The sequence below is a fragment of the Capra hircus genome, chromosome 4 (genome assembly GCF_001704415.2).
Source record: "Capra hircus breed San Clemente chromosome 4, ASM170441v1, whole genome shotgun sequence".
Taxonomy (NCBI): domain Eukaryota; kingdom Metazoa; phylum Chordata; class Mammalia; order Artiodactyla; family Bovidae; genus Capra; species Capra hircus.
In genome coordinates this window covers 42,465,144-42,488,253 of record NC_030811.1, presented here as the reverse complement: position 1 = coordinate 42,488,253, position 23,110 = coordinate 42,465,144, and the positions used below count along the sequence as shown (strand labels likewise).

The window sequence follows — 23,110 nt, the reverse complement described above, 5'->3', positions numbered from 1 at the left end:
TGATGCTCAGATTGAGGATAATGAATTTCTCAAAGTTACACAGCTAATAACTGGCCAAGCTGGGATTTGAACCAAGGTCTGTGTCACTGCAAAGCTATACTTTTAACTCCTACATTATATTGCAGCACTTTCATGTCCTAAGCCTCCCTGTTCCTTAAGCCACGCAGTTGGCAGATTATCCCCTCAAGCTTAAGAAGGGAGCTAGGCAGTCAATGGGGGTGACGACTTTCTGCTAGTTCTCTCGGACAAGACTTAGTTACTGTGAGACTGAGCCAGATGAGGCTTTGTTGAGGAACCTCCTTGTTCCCAGCTGGCGGAGGAGACACATGTAGGAGAAGAAAATCACCTTCATCAGACTATTCATCAAACTATTCAAAGCTCCAGCAAGTTGCCTAGCACCAACCAAACCAGGAAGATGGTGTGAATGATTTAAATCTATTTAAATTTATACCTATTTAAATCAAATAGTATGCAACCCCAGTGTTATTCTAGGGCTTATTGTTTCACCTGTCCCAGAAACCTGACAGTGTCAGAATCTCTGGAACTGGTCCAGATAGACAGTTTAAATTTGTCACTCTCACTTAAGGGCCACATGTGTGGGAAGTGTGTGAGAACGTGTTTCTTCCTGCTCCCACAGAAAGGCAGAGAGAGAGTGTTCTGCTTGCAGGTGCAGGCTCAGAATCAGATGAAGAGGCTATTACAGTTGTCCCCTTGTATGTTTGGGGACTGGTTCCAGTACCCACCAAGACATGGAAACAACTTAAATGCCCATTAACAGAGGAATGAATAAAGAAAATGTGTTACATGCATAAAATATAGTATTACTCAGCCGTAAAAAAGAAAGAAAGAAAGGCATTTGCAGCAACGTGGATGAATGAGCTTATCTACAAAACAGAAGCAGAGTCATAGACATAGAAAACAAATTTATGGCTACCAGGGGGTAAGGGAAGAGGGATAAACTGGGAGATTGGGACTGACATATACACACTGAAAGTGAAAGTGAAGTCGCTCAGTCCTATCTCACTCTTTGCGACCCCATGGACTGTAGCCCACCAGGCTCCTCAGTCTATGGGATTTTTCAGGCATGAATACTGGAGTGGGTTGCCATTTCCTTCTCCAGGGGATATTCCCGACCGAGGGATAGAACCTGGGTCTCCCGCATTGTAGGCAGACACTTTACTGTCTGAGTCATAAGATAGATAACTAATAAGGACTTACTGTTTACCACAGGGAACTCTACTCAATACTCTAATGGCCTGTAGGGCAAAAGAATCTAAAAAAGAGTGGATATATGTATAACTGATTCACTTTGCTATATTCTTGCTATATGCTTGATTCACTTTGCTCTAACACAACACTATAAATCAACTATACTCTGATAAAAATTAAAATAAAATAAATATAAAAAAAATTCACTTCACCCACTTAAAAAAAAAATCCCTAGGAGTTACAACCCAAAGAGAAGATGGCCCCCTTCTAGGACCGAGAGAACCATGAACTTAGCAGAAGAGTGTGGGGCTCCAAGAAGGGAGGGCGTAGCACATGGGCTCCGTGGTCAGTCACTTCGCTTTGTCACTTAAGCCCCCTTTTCAGGGCCCGGGCACTCACCTCAGCCTGCCAGATGGGGTTCACAGTGTTGCCAATGATTTTGGATCGCCTCTCCTGTCCGTGGTGGGGGAGGGCAGGAAAGATGCTGTGCTTCCCAGGCTGAATAGAAATCTTCAGGTAAGGGTCTGGGTTGAAAAACATCCCTTTCTTCAACCCCATGGCCTGGAAATCTATAAAACAGAGGATATTTCAATTTTATGTGTTTTAGCAAGGTTAAAGATTATCTGTCCGTGGAATTCTCCAGGCAAGAATCCTGGAGTGGGTAGCCATTCCTTTCTCCAGAGGATCTTCCTGACTCAGGGATCAAACCTGGGTCTCCCGCATTGCAGGCAGATTCTTTACTGTCTGAGCCATCAGGGAAGGCCCAAAAGATTATATTAGGTTTTATACAAGGAGAAGAGTCCATCTGAAACACGGAAAAAATGTTCAATCTTGAACCACCATTTTTCACCTCGTTACAAAATATGGACTGATGTGTCTCCAGAACCCATTACATGGAACATTTACTGATGCATATTAAATTGGTTTGGTAAGAACTGCCTGTAATAAATCAATACTGGCATTGTGGTCATTATGCTTTTCAAGAGAGGACTGTTGACCTTTTCTGGTTTGGACTTCAGGCACTCCTCAGGCTGGTTGGGATGAGGCGGAGGGTTACCTCAGGAAACCTGGGTGCACGCTGAGGGAGGAAACCCATCTTGGAAAATTCAGTGGGTCTAGGTGAAAATTCTTCCAAGTGGAGACAGAAAAACAAGGGCTCTAGTCTCACAGTAAATAGGATCTTTACTGAGTAAGGAAAGAGAGAATTAGGAGAAGAAAGAGAAAGATGAAGATTAAAAGAGTGAAGAGCAGGGGCATTGGAGGAAAGAAGAAAATCATGGCCTCCATGGAGCTAATGTACTTCAGTGAGGAGAGTTCTGAGGAGAGATCATGCTGTCAGGAGGAAAGCCTTGGAAAACGGAGCCATTCCCTGTAATTCAAAGTATCTGATCATGTAAAATTTCATGCTGTGTGTAGGGGGGAGAGAGAGAGGTGATAGTGGTTTATGGCTGTTCTGCCGACAATCTGAAATCATATTTATTGGAAATAAATTTATAATATCAAAAACATAATTAAAAATTTTGTATTATTAAAGTCTTTTCAAAAAAATTGTTCCTACTTATACGTAAGTAAAAGACACAGTTAAAAATACATTGGGTTGATTCTCAAGTATGGTATAAGTTGTGAGATGTTTGGAGGAATTTATCACTGATGGAAAAAAGTACAGAAGTTCAGCTCAGTCATGTTCAACTCTTTGTGACCCCATGGACTGCAGCACGCCAGGCTTCCCTGTCCATCACTAGCTCCTGGAGTTTGCTCAAACTCATGTCCATAGAGTCGGTGATGCCATTCAACCATAGAAGTGAAAGAAAAAGGTAAAAATACATCGGATTGATTCTCAAGTATGGTATAAGTTGTGAGGTGTTTGGAGGAATTTGTCACTGATGGAAAAAAGTACAGAAGCTTTCATGTGAATTTAGTTAAACGATACTTTGAATTGATTCAAAGCAATCTCCGTAACAAAACTGTTCTTCCACTGTTGCATTATAATATACTGCTGTGAGGTGGAATAAAGGTTAGAAAATACAAACATCACAGAAATTTGCAAAACTCAGGTATCATCCATAGAAATCTGTGACAGCCTGAGTCTTCTCTCCTTAGAAAGGTCTGTTTGTAGGGTTGATCTTTCGCTAGTGTCGGGGGTGGGGGTGGTTCTCATACCTCAGAACTGATAAGAACTCATCTCTGTGCCCCAAGTGTTTGTGCAAACTACCTTGTTTACACTGAACGCCTGCTTTCCTCTGGGAGTCTGGAATTTTAGTAGGTCCTAGGAGGAATTTGGCCACATGAGCAGCCTCCAGTGAAAACCTTGGACTCTGAATCTTTATTGAGCTTCCTTGTTTCCCTGGTGGCTCAGAAGGTAAAGAATCTGCCTGTAGTGTGAGAGACCTGGGTTTGATCCCTGGATCAGGACAATCCCCTAGAGAAGGGAATGGCAACCCACTTCAGTATTGTTGCCTAGAGAATTCCATAGACAGAGGACCCTGGTGGGCTACAGTCCATGGGGTCACAAAAAGTCAGACATGACTGAGTGACTAAAAAAATTTTTGATAGGTAATAATTCATATTTTTATCATAACTTGTTGCTGGGGAAAATGAACCCAAGCTGTACGACTCCAGTGGGAGAGCACTCATGGAAATTTGCACCTGGTTTCTTCCAGATTTCATCCCAGGTACCTTTTTCCTTTGCAATTTGCTTTTTCTCTTTTCAATGTTTTATAGTCATGAGTACGACAATACTCATGAGTTCTCCTAGTGAATCATCATTTCTGGGAGGTGGTACTGGGGACAATGGCCGAGGATGTGATAGACATATAGATTTATTTACCATAAAATAATATGACTATCATTGCCTTCATCACTTCCACCACTACTGCCAGCCATTTATTGATTAGTTACTAAATTCTGCGAACCATTCTATGCCCTTCAAATACATAATCTGATTTAATCCTAACTACAAACTCTATAAAGTAGTTATTATATTACTGGTTTGAGGAAGAAAATATAGATGCTTCTGAGTTAAGTAACTTGAACAGGTTTTTATATTTGGTCAATGTCAGAAATGAAATTTGAACCTGCCTCTTTGATTCCAAAGTCTGTGTTTTTAACCAATATGTGATACTACCTTTTTATAAAAATTCCAACTTTGGCATGGGTCAAATCCTTATGTATAAACAGGTCTTTTAAAAAAATTCTCTTCCATCAAACAACTTATCTAAATCTGCATAATATGTCTTTATCACATGTTTGATACATGATAAGTCTAGTCATGCTTCATTGTTCTTGTTTTTTTGTCGAAAAGAAAGCATCTTTCTTTACTATTCATACATTTATTCTTCCAGATTAATCTTATTATTTTTTTAAAAGGCTGCCTCCAAACAATTGGAATTTTGATCAGAATTATATTAAATTTATAGATTAATTTTAGAAGAAATGGGAACTTTATACTCAGGAGCATATATTTCTTCATATTTTCATGCCTCATTTCATGTCCTCCAGTGAGCTTTTATAGTTTAAATTCAATTTGTATACTTATTAAAATATGTGTTTCCCAGAGTAAAATGTTTGAAAACTGCTGTATTAAGGAGTCAATTAGGAGTTTAAAGAGTGCTTGGCTGGGAGTCAGTATATTCAGATTTTAGTCTGGAATACTCACTGTTGAATTTTATAACTTTAGAAAATTGATGTAACTTTTTGGGTCTCAATTTCTTCAACTCTGAGATTGTTGGAATGGATGTGTATAATAATACATATAGTTTTATGATTTTCCAAAAGTAAATGATACATTAATGGGAGAATATTTAATCTTCCTCCATTTTTCCTATATTAGTTTTTTGTTCTGATGATAAACATGATACACACTTTTTATAACATTTTTAAACACAGAAGGAAAAGAAACAGAATTTTAAAGTTATTTCAAATTGTACTGCCTAGTGGCAGCCATTACTAGATTTTTTCTTTATTGTCTTTCAGTAATTTGCATAATTTTCAGTTGAGACCATACTGTATATATAAACATTTGTCCTAATTTTTTTTCTTTTGCCTGGATTATATAATAAAATGTCTGGTCCCATGTCTTTTAGAACATTTTGATACATAATTCTTAAGAGTATATGGTATTTCATTATTTGACTCTATGGTAATTTTGAATGTTTAAATTGTCTCCAATACCTGTGGGGGAAAAACCCTTTATTTGCATTTGTAATTTGTTGAGGTTGCAGTGTTAATTCTTTGAAAATTAAAGGGACAGTAGTTATGTAGGAAATTTATTACCACCAAGAAGTGGTAAAAACTGAATATATAAACAAGATTTGAAAAGTAAAACATTTGCATCAACATTCTTGCTTTGCCATGTCTACTGTATTCTTGAAATTTTCCATGATCTATCTTTCTGCTTATTTCTCATTTTATATCCTAAAAAGAAAAGCAGTCCAATTATATGCAGTATCTCCAGTTCTTGAGGTTTTGTTTTTTTTTTTAATGTCTCTGTATACTGGAGTGGATATTCACATATATTCTCAGATAAGATGCAAGGGTGAAATTCTTTGAGCCCTTGCAAATCTGAAGATGTGTTTCTCTTACCTTCTCACATAAATGACAATCTGGTAGGCACAGAAATCTTCAGCTAAAATATGCTGCCCTTAAAGCTCTGTAGCCTTTACTTCATGATTTTAGTGTTCTGTATTATAAGACAAATCTGAAATTAACATGAGGTTTATTCTTTTGTATCATGCTTTTTCCACTCAGATGGCTACTCTGTTTGCATTTGAAAATTTCTTTTAAAAATAGCATTTGTCTAGATGTTGCTCTCTGCACATACTTTTTTCCTAGTACACGATAGTCAGACTTAAGGATGCAAAATTATATCCAGCTCAAAAAAACCTTTCTGCTATTATTTTTTGTTCTGATCTCTCCATCAGAATTATCCATGTATTGCTCTGTATTTGTCATCCATCTTTTTACTTCCTTATCTTTTTAATGTCTGACTCTTCTATGTTTTTGATGAGAGAATCTCAAGTCGGTCTACCACATCATCGATTCTAATAATGTAGTGGTGATTATGCGCTTCACTGCTTTCTGAAATCTCTCAAAGCTCACTTTGAATTCAATGACTGTACCTTTCAGAATTTATTTTAAATCTCTCCTTGACTATAATAGACAGAAAAATGGTCTCACACAGATGACCATGATCTAATTCCTGGAACCTGTGAATATGTCACCTTACACGGTAGAAGGGACTCTACAGACATGCTGAAGAATCTTGACTGAGATGGAGAGATTCAGTGTGATGATAAGAGTCCTTATAAAGTGGAGGAAGGAGGAGCAAAATGAGGAGAAAAGTGATGTGACAGCAGAAGCAGAGACTGGAGTGATACAGCCGTGAGCCAAAAACATGCATAACAGACTTTAGAATCTCAAAGAGATGAGCATATTCTTCCTAGAAGATCTCAGAAGGGAAGTAGCCCTGCCTGTTGGTACCTTGATTATCAGCCCTTAAGATTAATTCTGGATTTCTGATCTCCAGAACTGTATGAATGCACGTGTGTTGTTTCAAGCCACTAACTTTATGGTAATTTGTTACAGCAGCAATAGGAAACAAATACACTTGACTTTCTTTTAGCTTCAAAGATCTCCCTTATCATTTTTCTTCATCCTAGATTTCTTACCTGATAGATTTTGCACTTTCCTTTGTTTTATAGAGTGTACAAGCAGATGAGGACATATCCTTTACTTCTCCTCAGTAGATATTTGTGACAAAATACATCCTTTTTCCTCTTGAGTGTTATGTCCTTCAACTTTTTTTCCCCCATTCTCCACACGTTTTTTAGGCCCATGATAGGTCCATGAGTAGGTTGTGTGTAGCCCTGGTATTGTCCATCTTTAGATAGTTTGGTTGTACAATGGGCTGCTGTTAGAATCCTCATCCCTACTTTTATACCTGGAGATGACTAGCATGTAGTTAACTTCTTTGATAATTTGTAGGTTTTGCTTAGTTATAGATTTGATGACCTTTTAAGCTTTGAGGCATGACATTTATCATGATACTTTAAGCAGTATTTACTTTTCCTTGACAGTGAGTTAAACACAGACATATAAAATTACAAAGTATTATATCTCCACTACCATTCCAGGCGTGCTTCTTTAGTTGCTCATTTTATACCTCCAGCCACATTTCATTGCTGGCAATTTTTGCCTTGAGATTAACTGTGAGAAAAATGATATATTGGGGACCATAGGAAATGAACCAATCCTAATCCTTAGAAAGTAGCTTTTTGAACCAAACTGGTGATGGTAGTGGGGTGGTTTCTTTTCCTCTGGTCAGTCTATGAGTCCACGTTTGCATGGCAGAGCCAAAAATGGGAACCAGTGAATGGAGATTTTGTCTCTTTCTTCAGTTCCATGCTGTCTATCCTGAATGGCATCCCTTGTAGACGTTAGGATTTTAGTGAGCTCTGGTTGGTGAAATTATCAATTTCTTACAGACAGTAGTTTTTCTGGCTTCTACTGTTTCTGAAGGCTTGTATAAATAAATGTTAGTTATCAATCATTTCAATGGGAATATAAGAATAACAAATCAGGAGTTGTTAGTTTTCTGTCCTAGTAATACAAATTATTGAGTTTTTTCTTTAAAAAAAAAAACTGAGACAGACACATTCTATTGATGAATGTGTGCTTTTTTTAAAGACTTACTTTCTTTTAGAGTAGTTGTAGATTAATAGCAAAATCAAAAGGAAATACACAGATTTTCCCATATGCTGCCTGCTCCACACATGCATAGCCCCCCACCCCCATTCTCAACATCTCCCACCAGATTGGTACATTGGTTACAAGTGATGAGCCTAGATTGACACATCATCATCACAGTGTCACTTTGATGAGAGACACTTTACCTTTCTTCCCCAAATCCATAATTTACACTAGGATTCACTCTTGGCACTATACATTCAATGGGCATTGGCAAATGCATTATCACATGTACCCATCATTACTCTCTCAGAGTATTTTCACTGCCCTAAAAATCCTGTGCCCCACCTGTTCATCTCTCCTCCCCATATCCCCTAGAACCACTGATGTTTCTATCATCTTCATAGTTTTACCTTTCCAGAATGTGACAATAGTTGGATTCACAGAGCATGAAGCCTTTCTAGATTGGCCTTTTTCAATGAGTAATATACATTCAAGATTCCTCATGTCTTTTCATGGCTTGACATTTCATTTCTTTTCAGCACTGAATAATATTCCACTATCTGAATGTACTACAATTTATTTATCCATTCACCTACTGAAAGACATCTTGATTGCTTCCAAGTTTTGGCAATCATAAACAAAGCTGCTATAGACATCTGTGTCAGGTTTTTGGGGTAATTTCCAAGCAATGTGATCATGGGGTCATGTAATAAGAAATTTTGAAAGAAACTACCAAAATGCATTTCAGAGTGTCTGTACCATTTGCTTTCCTACCAGCAATAAACGTGAGTTCCTTTTGCTCCACATCTTTGCCAGCATTTAGTGTTTTCAGTGTTCTGGATTTTGGTCATTCCAATAGGTACATAGTAGTATCTTGTTTTAATTTGCCTTTCCCTAATGATATCCGCTGGATCATAAAAAAAGCAAAAGAGTTTTAGAAAAACATCTATTTCCACTTTATTGACTATGCCAGAGCCTTTGACTGTGTGGATCACAAAAACTGTGGAAAATTCTGAAAGAGATGGGAATACCAGACCACCTGACCTGCCTCTTGAGATATCTGTATGCAGGTCAGAAAGCAATGGTTAGAACTAGACATGGAACAATAGACGGGTTCCAAATAGGAAAAGGAGTACGTCAAGGCTGTATATTGTGAGCCTGCTTTAACTTATATGCAGAGTACATCATGAGAAACGCTGGGCTGCAGGACCAGACGGCTTCACAGCTGAGTTCTACCAAAACTTTAGAGAAGAGCTAACACCTATCTTACTCAAACTCTTCCAGAACACTGAAGAGGAAGGCAAACTTCCAAACTCATTCTATGAGGCCACCATCACCCTAATACCAAAACCTGAAAAAGATGCCACAAAAAAGAGAAACCCACAGGCCAATATCATTGATGAACACAGATGCAAAAATCTTTAACAAAACTCTAGCAAACAGAATCCAACAACATATTATAAAGATCATACATCATGACCAAGTGGGCTTTATCCCAGGGATGCAAGGATTCTTCAATATCTGCAAATCAATCAATGTAATACACCACATTAACAAATTGAAAAATAAAAGCCATATGATTATCTCAATAGATGCAGAGAAAGCCTTTGACAAAATTCAACATCCATTTATGATAAAAACCCTCCAGAAAGTAGGAATAGAAGGACCATGCCTCAACATAATAAAAGCTATATATGACAAACCCACAGCAAACATTATCCTCAATGGTGAAAAATTGAAAGCATTTCCCTTAAAGTCAGGAACAAGACAAGGGTGCCCACTCTCACCACTACTATTCAACATCGTTTTGGCCACAGCAATCAGAGCAGAAAAAGAAATAAAAGGAATTCAGATTGGAAAAGAAGAAGTAAAACTCTCACCGTTTGCAGATGACATGATCCTCTACATAGAAAACCCTAAAGACTCCACCAGAAAATTACTAGAGCTAATCAATGAATATAGTAAAGTTACAGGATATAAAACTAACACACAAAAGTCTCTTGTATTCCTATACAATAATAATGAGAAAACAGAAAGAGGAATTAAAGAAACAATTCCATTCACTATTGCAACAAAAAGAATAAAATACTTAGGAATATATCTACCTAAAGAAACAAAAGACCCATATATAGAAAACTATAAAACACTGGTGCAAGAAATCAAAGAGGACACAAATAGATGGAGAAATATACCATGTTCATGGATCAGAAGAATCAATATAGTGAAAACGAGGATACTGCCCAAAGCAATCTATAGATTCAATGCAATCCCTATCAAGCTACCAAAGGTATTTTTCAGAGAACTAGAACAAATAATTTCACAATTTGTATGGAAATCCAAAAAGCTCGAATAGCCAAAGAAATCTTGAGAAAGGAGAATGGAACTGGAGGAATCAACCTGCCTGATTTCAAGCTCTACTACAAAGCCACAGTCATCAAGACAGTATGGTACTGGCACAAAGACAGAAATATAGATCAATGGAACAAAATAGAAAGCCCAGAGATAAATCCATGCATCTATGGACACCTTATCTTCAACAAAGGAGGCAAGAATATACAATGGAGAAAAGACAATCTCTTTAACAAGTGGTGCTGGGCAAACTGGTCAACCACTTGTAAAAGAACGAAACTAGAACACTTTCTAACACCATACACAAAAATAAACTCAAAATGGATGAAAGATCTAAATGTACGATTAGAAACTATAAAACTCCTAGAGGAGAACATAGGCAAAACACTCTCTGACACAAACCACAGCAGGGTCCTCTATGACCCACATCCCAAAATGTTGGAAATAAAAGCAAAAATAAACAAATGGGACCTAATTAAAATTAAAAGCTTCTGCACAACAAAGGAAACTATAAGCAGGGTGAAAAGACAGCCTTCAGAATGGGAGAAAATAATAGCAAATGAAGCAATGCACAAAGAATTAATCTCAAAAATATAAAAGCAACTTATGCAGCTCAATTCCAGAAAAATAAAAGACCCAATCAAAAAATGGGCCAAAGAACTAAAGAGACATTTCTCCAAAGAAGACATACAGATGGCTAACAAACACATGAAAAGATGCTCAACATCACTCATTATCAGAGAAATGCAAATCAAAACTACAATGAGGTACCATTTCACGCCAGTCAGAATGTCTGCTATCCAAAAGTCTACAAGCAATAAATGCTAGAGAAGGTGTGGAGGAAAGGGAACCCTCTTACACTGTTGGTGGGAATGCAAACTAGTACAGCCACTATAGAGAACAGTGTGGAGATTCCTTAAAAAACTGGAAATAGAACTGCCATATGACCCAGTAATCCCACTGCTGGGCATACACATCGAGGAAACCAGAATTGAAAGAGACACGTGTACCCCAGTGTTCATTGCAGCACTGTTGATAATAGCCAGGATATGGAAGCAACCTAGATGTCCATCAGCAGACAAATGGATAAGAAAGCTGTGGTACATATACACAATGGAATATTACTCAGCCATTAAAAAGAATACATTTAAATCAGTTCTAATGAGGTGGATGAAACTGGAACTGATTATACAGAGTGAAGTAAGCCAGAAAGAAAAACACCAATACAGTATACTAATGCATATATATGGAATTTAGAAAGATGGTAATGATAACCCTGTATGCAAGACAGCAAAAAAGACACAGATGTATAGAATAGTCTTTTGGACTCTATGGGAGAGGGCGAGGGAAGGATGATTTGGGAGAACGGCATTGAAACATGTAAATTATCACATGTGAAATGAATTGCCAGTCCAGGTTCGATGCATGATACAGGGTGCTCGGGGCTGGTGCACTGGGATGACCCAGAGGGGTGGTATGGGGAGGGAGGTGGGAGGGGTGTTCACGATGGGGAACACATGCACACCCATGGCAGATTCATGTCAATGTATGGCAAAATCAATACAATATTGTAAAGTAATTAGCCTCCAATTAAAATAAATAAATAAATAAATATAAAGAGAAATGCTGGGCTGAATGAAGCACAAGCTGGAATCAAGATTGCCAGGAGAAATATCAATAACCTCAGATATGCAGATGACATCACCCTTATGGCAGAAAGTGAAGAAGAACTATAGAGCCTCGCGATGAAAGTTAAAGAGGAGAGTAAGCAGTTGGCTTAAACCTCAGCATCCAAAAACTAAGATCATGGCATCTGGTCCCATCACTTCATGGCAAATAGAATGGGAAACAGTGGCTGGACTTTATTTTTTGGGCTCCAAAATCACTGCAGATGGTGACTGTAGCCATGAAATTAAAAGACCCTTACTCTTTGGAAGGAAAGTTATGGCCAACCTAGACAGCATATTAAAAAGCAGAGACATTACTTTGCCAACAAAGGTCTGTCTAGTCAAGTCTATGGTTTTTCCAGTGGTCATGTATGGATGTGAGACTTGGACTATAAGGAAGGCTGAGCACTGAAGAATTGATGCTTTGGAACTGTGTATCCCTTGGACTGCAAGGAGATCCAAAAAGTCCATCCTAAAGGAGATCAGTCCTGGGTGTTCATTGGAAGGACTGATGCTGAAGCTGAAACTCCAATACTTTGGCCACCTGATGCAAACAGCTGACTCATTTGAAAAGACCCTGATGCTGGGAAAGATTGAGGCTGGAGGAGAAGGGGATGACAGAAGATGAGATGGTTGGATGGCATCACCGACTCAATGGACATGAGTTTGGGTAGACTCCGGGAGTTGGTGATGGACAGGCAGGCCTGGCATGCTGCAGTTCATGGGGTCACTAAGAGTTGGACACAACTGAGCGACTGAACTGAACTGAATGACATTCGATGTGGAGCACCTTTTCATATGATTATCTGCCATCAGTATAGCTTCTTTGGTGAGATATCTGATAAGATCAGAAGATCTCTGATCCATTTTTCAATTGGGTTGTTTTCATATTGTTGAGTTTTAAGAATTCTTTGTATATTTTGGATTAACTGTACTTTTATTAGATGTGTCTTTTTCAAATATTTTCTCTGAGTCTGTGGCTTGTCTTCTCATGTCCTCGACATTGTTTTTTGCAGAGCACTTTTTAATTTTAATGAAGTCCATCTTACAATTTTTTCTTTCATGCATTATGCCTTTGGTGTTGTATCTAAAAAAGCATTACTCTACCCAGGGTCATTTAGGCTTTCTCCTATGTTTTCTTCTAGGAGTTATATAGTTTTGTGGTTTACATTTGGATCTGTGATCCATTTTGAGTTAATTTTTTAAAGGGCATAAAGGTCTGTGTTTAGATTCTTTTTTTTTTTTTTTCTTTTGCATGTGCACGTCCAGCTGTTTCAGTACTACTTGTGGAAGGGACTATTTTGCTCAACTGTATTGCCTTTGCTCACCTTTCAAAGATCAGCTGACTATATAGGGGACTATTTCTGGGTACTCTAGTCTATTCCACTTATCTATTTTTCTTTTTCTTTTTTTTCTCACAAGTACCACACTGTCTTGATTACTGCAGTTTTATTGTTAGTCTTGAAGTTGGGAAGCATCGATCCTCCAACTTTGATATTTACCTTTGACACTGTGTTGCTTGTTCTGGGTCTTTTGTCTTTCCTTATAAATTTTAGAAATCAATTTGTCAGTTTTCACAAAATGACTTGATGGAGTTTTGGTTGGGACTGCACTGATTCTACAGATCAGTTTGGGAAGAACTGACATCCTTACACTATTAAGTCTTCCTATCCATGAACATGGAATATATCTCCATTTATTTAGCTCTTTGATTTAATTCATTAGAGTTTTGCAGTTTTCCTTATAAACAGCTTATACATATTTTATTAGATTTATACCTAAGTACTTCATTTGGGAAGATGCTAAATAGAAATAGATTTGTGCTTTTAATTTAAATTCCATTTGTTCATTGTGGTAGATAGGAAAGTGACTGACTTTTTGTACATTAACCTTGTTATTATCACTTATCAGTGGATTTTTAGACACATGTTTGCTTTACTGGGGGCTCACTTAGACATGGAAAGCCCTGATTGACTGTTCATCTTCCAAGGACACTCATGAACACTCATTCATTTCTTTGATCTCAGATCTCTGACATTAATGGCCTGCAAACCATTTGTTGTTTTGACAATGAACTAAAGCAATAGTTTTCAAACTGGGCTTGATAGAGTTCTAAACCTTCATGCCATTGTGTCTTTGCAAAGACCACTTTGAGTAAAACTGAATGGGGCTCTGAACTTTCTATATCATTTTTGCTAGAGCAACTCAGTTTTTCTTTATATTTTTAATTTTGAAGTTATTTTAGATTTAAAGATTTAGCCAATTTCCCTACTAACATGTTCCAGAACTATGGTACATGATAAAAACTAAAAAAAAAAAAAAAAAAAAAAAAAATGAAATGACTCTTAACTATTAACTAGATATGATTAACAAAATTACAGGCTTCATTTGGATTTCCCTGTTCCTTCCACAGATGCATTGTTTTGAGCAGTTCAGTTTTTATCTGTTTTGCCAACTGGACTTCATGTGAGATTTTATTTAGATAAAGGTCTGCTAGTTGCTTCTTGTCTCAGATTTTCCCTACCTCCACCATATAAGTTCTCAATTACTGCTATTTAGCAATGGAGGAAAAGTAGAACAGTAGCTCCTCATCATTTCCTCTCATCTAAAGAATGCACCTATTCCTTATCGAACTCTCCAGAATATTTATGATGTCAAGGGGAATTTTAAAATATATTTTAAAATTTTGTTTTACAGATGGAGAAATTGAGGCAAGAGGTTGAGTAACTTGTAGGTAAGAGTCAAACTGAAGGTGTCTCCTGATTGCTGACTGAAATTCTTATTTTTTACACAAAGGCCTTCAGATGAGTAAAACATACCTGAGAGAGAAAAGCTGATCAGCCTCCGACTTCCTTGCCCTTGCACGGTCTCATCAGAACCAATGCTTTTAAAAATCTGTAAGAAGGAAAATGGGAGACAAGCAAAAGAAGCATTGAAATAGATACACTCCAATACAAACATGCTTAATCACAGTTCTTTCTGTAACTATAGATACAAACACAGAAGTATAATGATTTCATTAGGCGACTATCGATTAGAATAAGCTTTTAGCAACCTAATGTCTTTTACAATAATAGAATGGGAAATGCTAGTGAGGATGAGGGGGTACTTCTCAGAGAAATGGAAAGCAGCAAACATAATTAGTGTAATATCAGAGGTCCTTTCTAACTACCTACGTAGATAATGCTTTTAATATTCAAATTTACAAAAAGGTATTTATTAATACAGACCCTGAGGCAGTAAAATTGAGAGGTCAATAGATGTTTACTGTTGTAATTACAAAGTCTTTCTATTAGCAAAGTATAGTTAAAACTGCCGTATCTCCATTTTTTCTGATCCGTACTACTATCTAGAGAGTCCCAGGAAATTTTGTTTATTGGAGAGGAGCTGAGCATGACATTAAGAAGCTACTCTGAGGTCTCTTTATTTAACTGCCTTCCTGGGAAGTTTCAGAACACAGCTGTTACATGGGTTATCTTCATCTAGTGAAAGTCATTCAGTTGTGTCTGACTCTTTGGGACCCCATGGACTATACAGTCCATGGAATTCTCCAGGCCAGAATACTGGAGTGGGTAGCCTTTCCCTTCTCCAGGGGATCTTCCCAACCCAGGGATCACACCCAGGCCTTCCGCATTGCAGGCAGATTCTTTACCAGCTGAGCCACAAGGGAAGCTCATCTTCATCTAGTAGGTATTTGCAAATCAGGTTGCTAAAATGTTTTATTTTCCATCATTGCTCAACATTGATCTGTTAATGGATTACTCAAAGCAGCTAGAGTTCTTGTTTCTATTCTCTTCTAGGCAAGTTTTACCCTGAAATGATTCTGAGTATATATTCAAAGGCAGAGTTACCTTTGCATATGTTACATATTTGGAGAAAATAATACCAAAAAAAAAAATCTGAATATAAAGCAAATCTCTACCAGGTCCACTTTTTAGAAGATAAGCTATACTGAAGAAGGGAAAAACAGAAAACTCAGTGACCTCTCACTCAAAGTCTCTTTGTTTCTAGGTTGTGTGGGCTTAATCTCTCTCTGCCTGTCAGTATTCTTGATGCTGAAAGAGCTGTGATTGGATGTGACTGTCAATTTACTTTATTTGAGACTAAGAGTAATGACTGGGCATCACTAAGGCTCATAGTTTCGGCCCAAGGAGAGTCCAAAATGATTATTAGAAAACCTCTTTGTTAAGCAGGTGCCCCTGGTGGACTTCTATGCTTGGCTGCAGCTCATATGCTAATCTTCCCAGCATGTCTGCTGTTAGGCCCACGTACAAGATGCATCTCAGGGATTCTGGGCTGCCCAGCAGATGGAATCAACGTGGGTGACATACTGAACGGGGTGAGTTGGAACACTGCTTGGTTTGAGGTATAAGCCCTCTTCACACATCTTGCTCCTTCCCAGTTTGTGTTTGTCTTTCTCTTTGCCTGGCTGACCCAGAGCAGCAGAGGTCAGCAAACAGAGCAGAGACTGCAACCTCAGGGTGGACCACTCTTCTAGCTCTCAAAGTAGCCAATATGCATGGGTCTAATCAGGATTCGAAATTTTTTCATGTTGAAGACTTTTCTTCATTTTCAAACCTACACCTGGACAAAGGCCAAGGGCGATGTGGGTAGACTGGCCACACTCCCTTCTGGTGCTATACTTGCCTAGGTGGGACATTTACAACTGACTGCTCCTAATTCTAGCTTAAAGATGTCAACATCTAACTTATTTCATCTCAGACTATAAGTTCCTTGAGAGCACAATAGAAAATCTATTTTTAATGGAGCCTTGTAGATAGAAGTCTAGAGTGTATACATTCTGATTTATATTTTTTTACAAGGTGTAGGATTAAACTGCATATGTCTTCCTAGGCTAAATGAGCTTAAACATGCAATGATAAAAAAGAATAGTATTTGTTCTTTCTTACAGCATACATATTTTGATCCTCATATCTAAAGACTTTTCTGTTGGGTATTCAGGGTATTTACAAAAAGGTTCTTCATGTGTACTGCATTGAAACAGGTATGCAGACAAAAAGATAATGTTTATTTTTCAAAAACTACCAAGCTCAGAAGGGAGAAACACATTTTAAACTCCGCAAAATTCTCCCTAACTCTTGGCTTTTTGCTAACATTATTTATCAAGTCATCTAAGTGCCAGACTGATGATACAAAGAGGGAGGCAGTAGTAGCTGTGATAAACATTTTCCAGGAAGCAAAGGTGTTTGGGAAAGTTGTGTGTTCCAACTTTTTGTTCAAGATGAGCTCCAGAGGCTTGTCTGAAGTTAAGAAATCTGTTGCACTCACAAAGAGACACTACCATTTACTGACTATGAAAATGATGTGGAAACTCAGCCAAAACAATCTCACCCTATAGCAACCTGAGACAGAGGGAGCACATCAGGGAATTGCTTATCTTCTCTGGTCTGCACATACCCTTGGCTTTTCAGTCTGTCTGACCCCCATCTGTTATTCCACCTGCCAGGCACATGGTTGTGATGTCGCCTCTCAGATACAGTGCATGGTATCAGTGTTTATTTTGTACAGAAATTATCTCTGTACCTCCAAGAAGAAAATGCATGCTCAGCAGGGCTGCTACTACACACAGTGGCCAGGCAGTTAAACTTGGGAGGAGGGACCCTGGAGAGGACTCAGATTAGGGGCACAGAGACAGCCTGGAGAGCCTGGAGTGTGGTCCAGGCTGCTACTGTTAGTGTGCTTGATGCATGATGTGGGCCCACCATTTTCAGCATGGTGCCAGGCGGGGCACAGGTGGGGCACAGGTCAACAGATGAAGACCCATGGTCAGTGTGCTCACGGCAAACGGCGACTCCAGCATTATGGGAGGACTGATAATGGGCTCAGTGCTCCTGGGGGGCTGCCCCTGGGGAGGAGTATGCAGTAGCTCCTTTCCTGACAGGAACACTCCTCACATGGCAGTTTGGAGCCATATCTGGAGTGAACAAGGCTGGGGAGAGCCCTACCAAAGAGGCAGACGAGGTCCCAGGAAGCACCACAAGCACCTTGATTCCTGTAGTCACAGTGCTCTGGCCCCCACCACCAGACTAGCACTAGGGTCTGTGATGAACACAACAGAAAAAGGTATGTGACCTTGGGTTACTTATGGGCAAAACTGCGGATGCCTGCAGAGCCAGTGCATAGGTTCCCTGTGACCACATAAGACTCATGGATTCAGGGTTCAGCTCCTTGGGGAATGAGGACACAAGAGAAATGGAACCTTATGAAACCCAACCCGTAGGCCTTCTACTCCAACAGCTGGGGAGAGGACCTTGCCTTTTGACACGGCTGTGACAACCATGGCGCCAACAAGAGGCCCTGCCCAACATCCAGTTCAGGCTCTGGATACCATACCACTCACACCCACTGCACCAGAAATACTAGACTCACACAATCTACACAAGGATGCTGCCACATAAAAAGAGCCCTTCAAGACCACAAGATATAACTTTCTCCTAAATTCATAGAGACAGAGAAATTAAAAATTCCCAATTAAAAGAATAAGAAAAATCCCCTGGAAGAACAAAAAAAATGAAATACCTATTCAGGCTACCAGACCCCAACTTCAAAAAGGAAGTAATAAAAATACTGAAAGTGAAAAAATGTGAAGTTGCTCAGTCGTGTCTGACTCTTTGTGACCCCATGGACTGTAGCCTACCAGGCTCCTCCGTCCATGGGATTTTCCAGGCAAGAGTACTGGAGTGGGTTGCCATTTCCTTCTCCAGGGGATCTTCCCGACCCAGGGATCGAATCCGGGTCTCCCACATTGTAGGCAGACGCTTTTACTGTCTGAGCCACAAGGGAAGTCCTTAAAATGCTGATGGAATTAATAAACATTATTATTGTCAGATCACTGTAACAATGAACCAGAAACTATAAAGAGGAACCAATCAACATTAGATAGCTCAACTGCCAAGATAAAAACTGATCTAAAAGCAGTGAGTAGTTCACTAAATAATACAGAAAAATGAACAGGAAGACAGAATAATGGACATCACCCAATCAGAAGAGCAGACAGAAAGACAAACCAAAAAATGAAAGTGACAAGCAAGATCTATGGGATAATGTGAAGGGGGCCAACCTACAGATAATAGGGGTTCCAGAAGGAGAAGAAAGAGAGAGGGAACAGAAAATGTGCCCGAGGAAATTATGCCTGAAAACTTCCCAAACCTAAAGAAGGAAACAGATATCCAGGGACAGGAACCTAAAAAACCCACACAAAGTCACATCATAATCAAAAAGACAAAAGTTAAATATGAAGAGAAGAGTCTAAGGGCACCAAGAAGAAAAACAAAGAATATCATACTAAGTGAAGTAAGTCAGGCAGAGAATGACAAACATTATATAATATCACTTATATGTGAAAAATAAACAATACAAAGCAGTATTTATTCAAAATAGAAAGACTCACAGACACAGAAAATTTATGGTTAAAAAAGGGTAAAGAGAGGGAGGAAAGGAATGAATTAGGAGTAAAGATTAACAGATAGAAATTATTATACATAAAATACAAGCAATAAGGATTTATTATTTAGGTCAGAGAAGTACATTCAATATAATAACCTACAATGGAAAATAATCTGAAAAAATAAGAATCACTTTGCTGTATACCTGAAACTTACACAATATTGTAAATTAAATATACTTCAATAAAATAAATTAGTTTATATCTACATAGATGAACATTTTTCATTACTAGAGTGAGAGAATTTATCAAGTTCTTCCTTGTTACATAAGTGTTTGAGAGAACTGTTTATACAGTAGGTGCAATTATAGTAATATCTTTTATTTACTTTAATTCTTTATAAGCCACATATAACTCAAAAACATAGTAATAAATCAATTCAAATTAATTAAAATTGCCTCTCCATGCACAACCTCTCTAAATCTTCTTTCAGCATTAATGAAAGCCAAGAACTGGAACTACCTAAGTTGCAAAAAGCCTTTGTGACCAGTCACTGCAGCCATTCACTTTCTCAACACCAGCACTACTGTAGTATTCTGAAGTGCCCACTTGGTTGCTCCCTAGATGCTTTTCCATCCTCAAGCCAATATACATAGTATGATCTAGAATGGATGAGACAAGACATATGCCTTTTCTTAAGGACGTATGAAAGAGGAAGAGTGGAAGGAGAATTGGAAGAAAGAACCTACAGACCACTGGCAATTCTCAGGCAGATCAATTTCAGGAAAGCAAACATATGTGAAGAAAGCTGAGCACCGAAGAATTGATGCTTTTGAACTGTGGTGTTGGAGAAGACTCTTGAGAGTCCCTTTGACTGCAAGGAGATTCAACCAGTCCATTCTAAAGGAGATCAGTCCTGGGTGTTCATTGGAAGGACTGATGCTAAAGCTGAAACTCTAGTACTTTGGCCACCTCATGCGAAGAGTTGACTCATTGGAAAATACTCTGATGCTGGGAGGGATTGGGGGCAGGAGGAGAAGGGGATGACAGAGGATGAGATGGCTGGATGGCATCACCGACTCAGTGGACATGAGTTTGAGTGAACTCCGGGAATTGGTGATGGACAGGGAGGCCTGGCATGCTGTGATTCATGGGTCGCAAAGAGTCGGACATGACTGAGCAACTCAACTCAACTCAAACATATGGAAACTGAGAACCTGAAATCACTGTTCTTATTACCCCTGGGAATATCATCATGTACCCCCAGGGAAATCTTTACCCCCTGTTGAAAGCAGTTGCGATGGATGAAAGGGTGATGCCTGACTTGGGATAGAGCGATGCTAAGTGCAGGTGGTTGAGAAGTACTTGAAAGACATGCCTAGATGCGGTGGCAATGATATTCAGAGTATGCCTGTGAACTGGTCAGCATTCCAAAGAGGCCCAGAAATATTTAGTGATAAAAGCTGGATTTCTTGCAGTCAACATGGTAGAATCCCAGAGTGCTTGAAAATGTAAATGAAACAGCATCTGAGGTTTAAATAAGAGGAAAAAGCTGTTCCTGCTATTCTCTCATGAACCAATCACGCAAAAGCAACAAGAAGAAAAACAAAAGGCAAACTCCATCCTTAATAAAACCACAAGATATCGATATCTCTGGATATAATATATGAAGTATGGTTGCTGTATGCACTGGAGGTAAAACTGGGGTATGGGAAGACATCAAGTCAAGATGCACGCAACCGCAAATAAGGAGAAAAAAAGGCAGTGAAAGCACCTTGGAATATATTGAAGAAAAATGCAAAAGAAGAAAAACAAACCAAAAGGTATACCATATTCTTAAATAGAAAAACTCGAAAATGGTAACAATTTCAGTACGTTCTTAGTTAATCTATATCATTATGTGATCGCAGTGAAACTACCAATAGCATTTGAAATTGGACAAGCTAACTCAAATTTTCCTATGTGAGAAAGGAAAACCAAGAACAAACAAGATTCTATAATAAAAAGGGAAAATAATGAGGAAGAAATGCTGTATAAGATACTTAACCATATTATAAAGCAAGTGTAATAAAAACAGTATGATGCTGGTACATGAATAGTCATAGCAACAAAATAGAAGGTACAGAAGTAGACCCAAAAAGTAGGAAATACAATAAAGGTGAATTTTCAAATCAGTGGAGAAAATGGGACATCTGGATAGTAAGTCTGGAAGATGGAGATGCATTTGGAGGAATGCCTCATTTTATATAATAGAAAAAAAATTCCAAATTGATCAAATATTTAAATGCTAAAATCAAAATCCTAAAAGCATTGGGGGAAAAGATGGAAGAATATTTTTATGATCTCAAACTTGAAGAGTTTTTCCTGCCGGTGAAGAAAAGCCCTGAAGTCACAAAAGAAAACACTGAAAAGCTCAACTCTGTAAAAATAAAAACGCATACTTGGAAAAGCCACCATATATCAAAAGATAAATGACAAACCTGGATAAGTATTTTCAACTCACATATTCAAAAGCCTAATTTCTTTCTTGTCTAAGAAGCAAAAACAACAACCAAAAGAAAACAAGTATGAACAAAGCATATCAAAGGATAGTTTATATTAATAGAAAGGAGAATCAACTCTAAAAATTAAGAAGTATTTGACCTTGACTACAATAAGAAAAAATGCTAATCAAACCTACAAGCTGAGTTTTCATCCGTCACATTGCTAATAAGCAAAAAGCTTGAGAACTTACAGGGGTGATCTGCCAGGTTTTGAGCTGTCTTTTGACTCAAGTCCCAGCGTTCTAAGCCCTGTGATGCTAGAGTGGAGAATGCTCACAGCATCTCTGCTTTGCCACCTGGTGCCTGCACAGGCTCTGCCAACAGGAGGTACCAGAGGGGAAGAGGAAGATGGAAAGAAGGAAAAGAGACTAGCTCTGCCCTCTCTGCTTCCTGTTCTGGTCCACATTACCCCAGCAACTGTTTTCACCTGGGGCTTCAGTGCTTCACCATTGCAGCAGCTAAATCCAGTTTGTGGATTTTCCCCAATACTCTTCCAACACTGAAAAGTCAGTCTGACCTTTCCTGTCCCAGTGAAGTAGCATCAGTAACCTCAGAAGTCCAGTCTGGGTCCGTGGGGTCCCTCCTCTAAGGTTGCAGCACTGTTGAATAAAATCCTCCTCCAAACAGGTCTGCATTTCAGTACTGTAAGGTCCTTTCTTTAAGCTTCTAAGTTTTATTTCAATCTCTTCACTTCTCCAGCCTTAGAGATGGCAGCTTTTTTTGTTTTTGCACTTACCACCTTACCGATACCTTGAAAGTGAAAGTGTTAGTCACTCAGTCATGTCCAGCTCTTTGCAACCACATGGACTGTATGTAGCCCACCAGGTTCCTCTGTTCATGGAGTTCTCTACATAAGAATACTGGAGTGGGATCTTGTTTTAATTCTCTTAACAGATTTTTTTATCTGTTTAACAATTATTCATATGAAACTCTAAGTAACTGGTATGATATCCAATTTGCTCTTAACTGATACAGTGGCCAAAAGTGTGGAGACACAGGCAGTCTCACTCATTATTGCTGCTGCTGCTGCTAAGTCGCTTCAGTCGTGTCCGACTCTGTGCGACCCCATGGACTGCAGCCTACCAGGCTCCTCTGCCCATGGGATTTTCCAGGCAAGAGTACTGGAGTGGGTTGCCATTACCTTCTCCCTCTCATTATTGAGGGGAGTGTTAATTGATACACACACATCCTCAAGAGAGCTGGTAAATGGCCATTAATTTCATGTCTAGGAATTTATCACAAAATTACTC

At 38.6% G+C, this 23,110-nt stretch overlaps 1 protein-coding gene across 2 annotated transcripts in view; it reads right to left on the bottom strand.

Moving 5' to 3' along the window:
• HECW1 (HECT, C2 and WW domain containing E3 ubiquitin protein ligase 1) overlaps nucleotides 1-23,110 on the bottom strand; it is a 319,356-nt gene that overhangs the window by 167,711 nt on the left and 128,535 nt on the right. For both annotated transcript variants that reach the window (XM_018047001.1, XM_018047002.1), the window contains exons 5-6: nucleotides 14,732-14,807; nucleotides 1,609-1,778 (exon numbers count right to left, since the gene is read on the bottom strand). In XM_018047001.1, the coding sequence (XP_017902490.1) occupies nucleotides 1,609-1,778; nucleotides 14,732-14,807 (246 nt within the window). The remainder of the gene's footprint in view (nucleotides 1-1,608; nucleotides 1,779-14,731; nucleotides 14,808-23,110) is intronic.